This window comes from Echinops telfairi, unplaced genomic scaffold (assembly GCF_000313985.2).
Source record: "Echinops telfairi isolate 266 unplaced genomic scaffold, ASM31398v2 ScPeMD7_2291;HRSCAF=2852, whole genome shotgun sequence".
NCBI classification, from domain to species: domain Eukaryota; kingdom Metazoa; phylum Chordata; class Mammalia; order Afrosoricida; family Tenrecidae; genus Echinops; species Echinops telfairi.
Window position 1 is genome coordinate 36,690,587 of NW_022106189.1, and position 2,819 is coordinate 36,693,405.

At 58.8% G+C, this 2,819-nt stretch overlaps 1 protein-coding gene across 1 annotated transcript in view; it reads right to left on the bottom strand.

The window, feature by feature from the left end:
* The window catches only part of FA2H (fatty acid 2-hydroxylase), a 40,970-nt gene that overhangs the window by 10,527 nt on the left and 27,624 nt on the right, over positions 1–2,819 (bottom strand). Inside the window, exon 2 of the mRNA XM_013005158.2 lies at positions 2,622–2,720. Within this exon, the coding sequence (XP_012860612.2) occupies positions 2,622–2,720 (99 nt within the window). The remainder of the gene's footprint in view (positions 1–2,621; positions 2,721–2,819) is intronic.

Consider the following 2,819-nt stretch of genomic DNA (forward strand, 5'->3'; position numbering starts at 1 on the left):
TCTTTGGTGCTTCCTTCCCCCCACCATCATGACCTCAATTCTACCTTACAAATCAGATTAGACGAGAGCATGCACACTGCTACAGATAAGAGCCGAAACATAGGCAATCCAGGATAGATAAACCCCTCAGGGCCAACAAGGAGAGTAGAGATACCAGGAGTATCAGGAGAGGGTGGGCATATAAAGGGGGAATCGATCACAAGGATCGACCTAGAACCCCCTCCCAGGGAGACAAACAAGGGAAAAGTGGGTGAGGGGCAACAGAGGACGATGTAAGACTGCAACCCTTTATGAGAGTAGAAAGCTTTGTCTTCCTCTTGAGGAGCGTGGGGTGGTTTTGAACTGCCGGATTTTGCAGTTAGCAGCCCAACATGTAACCACTACGCCACCAGAGAGGAGCCCCCATGCCCCCCACCCCCCAGCTTATAGCTCCTCCAGACCCTTCGTGAGAGATGCAACACCCCCTCCACCCCCCCACCCCCCGTGTGCCTGACCCTGGGTGAGTTGGCACGTGCACTGCCAGGGTGTCCCTTCTTAGTTCTTGCCTGTCCTGATCCCAGGAGGAGGGACTGCTGGTGCCAACTGGCCGAGGGGAACTGGCTTTCAGAGGAGAGGATGGCAGGAGATGGCAGCTTGAGGTGCCACAGGAGGGAAACACTGAAGATAAATTTCACCCGAGGGCCCCTTGGCCTGGTCACACAAATGTTGTTTCTTCCTGGGCCAGCACCTGCTCCTGGCCTGTCTCAGCCTTCCTCCCCTGAGGCTTGGGCACACAGGGACCCTGTGCGGAAGGCCTGCTGGTCTCTGTAGGAGGCTGGGTGGGGGCAGGGAGGCAGGGCTGCCTTGGGTCCCTGGGAGCTCCTTTCCCTTGTGGAACCTGAGGCCTAGAAAGACCCAGCCACCAGGAGGGCTGCACAGAAAAACAACGGCAATGTGGAGAAGGGTGGGGCGGTGGCTAGAAATGGCTCTGGGCAAGGCTGATAAGCCAGGGTGTGGGCGAGGGGTGTCCTTTGGTGAACAGAAGACCCCCAAGCAACAGGCTGGGTCCAGGAAGCAGATACAGGGTAGGGGGAGTGTGGCCCAAAGCCCTTTCCTCAGCCAGTATTGACAGCATGCTGCCCTGCATTTGTCCCTCAACCCCGCACCCCTAGCGGGGGCTTATCCCTACCCCAGGGAGAAGGGCTATGCCAAGAATGTGGCTGGCAGCTGGCCCTGGCATGAGGGTGGGCAGAAGGGCATGTGGCTGGGGTGGGGAGAGGGCCTCTTGCTCCCCACACTTGCTCCCCAGCTCCCCCAAGCAGCAGAAAGGCCAGAACACTTCCTAGGGCAGCCGTGGGGAGCTCAGACGAGCCTGTGACCCCCAACAAATGTGGGGAGAGGGGACAGCTCCTTGCTGCCAGCAGCCCCTCCCACCAGCCAGAGAGAAAGCACTTGTTTATAGACCGTCCACCCAAGGCCCAGACCACAGCTCCAGAGGCTGTTCCGGGCTGGAGCTGGAGGCTGGGGTTCTGAGCATCAGGTGAATAAGGACCAGCAGCTCAGCAGTAGAAAGAGCTCGCTCAGAAACCTGGTCACTGGCCCCAATGGAATGTTTATTATCCTTCTTGAGCCTTAGTTTTGAGAGGTGGGTTGGTCATTTGAGCGAGCAGAGCCCCCCCCCACCTCCCGGTCAGTGCTCAGCCGAGTGCTACAGCAGGGCCCGAACCTGGGGCAGCCAGGTAGACTGAATCCCTGTGGCTGTGACTCCCCAGGTTCTGAGCCTTCAAGGGGCCAACAGAACTGTCTGGCTCAGAAGAGCTTGGAAGGAGGCTCTTGGTGAATTTGCGGTTGGCTGCAGGTCTGTCCTGGGCAGTCTACCTGGGACTCCCGAGCTGGACAGGCTCAAGACCAACTGCCTCCTCTACCATGTGTCCCCCTGCCCAACCCAGGGGACTAGTGGCCTCAGTCCCCATCTGTCCCCCCACCCCTACCCCATATGGGAGCAGGGAGAGACGAGTGGGCAGGAGCAGGGTAAAGGGGATAGAGGACCAGGGGGCTCAGCAGCCAACCACAGCCTGGCTTTGAGCCAGACACTTCATGGTCCTTCCTCCTGGGTGAGATGAGGATAATTATAATCCAGCTGCACCGTTGTTGAAATGATACATTGGAACTGGTCGGAACCAGAGTCTGGCACATGCTAAGAGCTCCATAAAAGTCAGGCTAAGTATTGGATGGCCGAGGTGCAGGGGACCAGGCTGGGCGATTTTCCATACCAGTTCCTGGGAAGCTAACCTCCAAGAGTGGGAAGGCCAGAGGGGATTGCCAAAGCAGGGTGAGGTGGTGGAAAGAGGGGGGTGGCAAATGGCAGAGGCTTCCCAGATCCACCCCTGTGCTGCCTGCTTCAGGGCAGGGCAGGGTAGAGGTGGGGGTGGGGCTGAGGGTGTGCAGGCTGACCAGGGGATGGAGGGAGGGAGGCCAAGCTCCACTAGAATTCCATGCAGTCTGAAGTCAGGACTCCACCTCCCCCAGGGTTTGCCCCAGCTCCTTTCTGTTCCTCCTTCCAGAACCTTCTACCCCCAACCCCATACTACCTCTGGGTTTCCCTCACTCTTTCCAACCCCACTCCATCCTGTGTCAGCTACCTGTTCCCACTCCGCTTCACGCGGCCTCACTTCCATGTCGGGGCCCGCCTTCTGCTTCTCTGCAGAGCATGGGGCAGGGGCATCCTTCTCCGAGGGACCCTGGGAAGAGAAGAGAAGATGGGGCGATTACTGACAGTGGGTGGGAAGAGAGAGCTGAGCCCAGGGGCTGCACCCCAGGGGATGAAAGGCGCTGGGAGG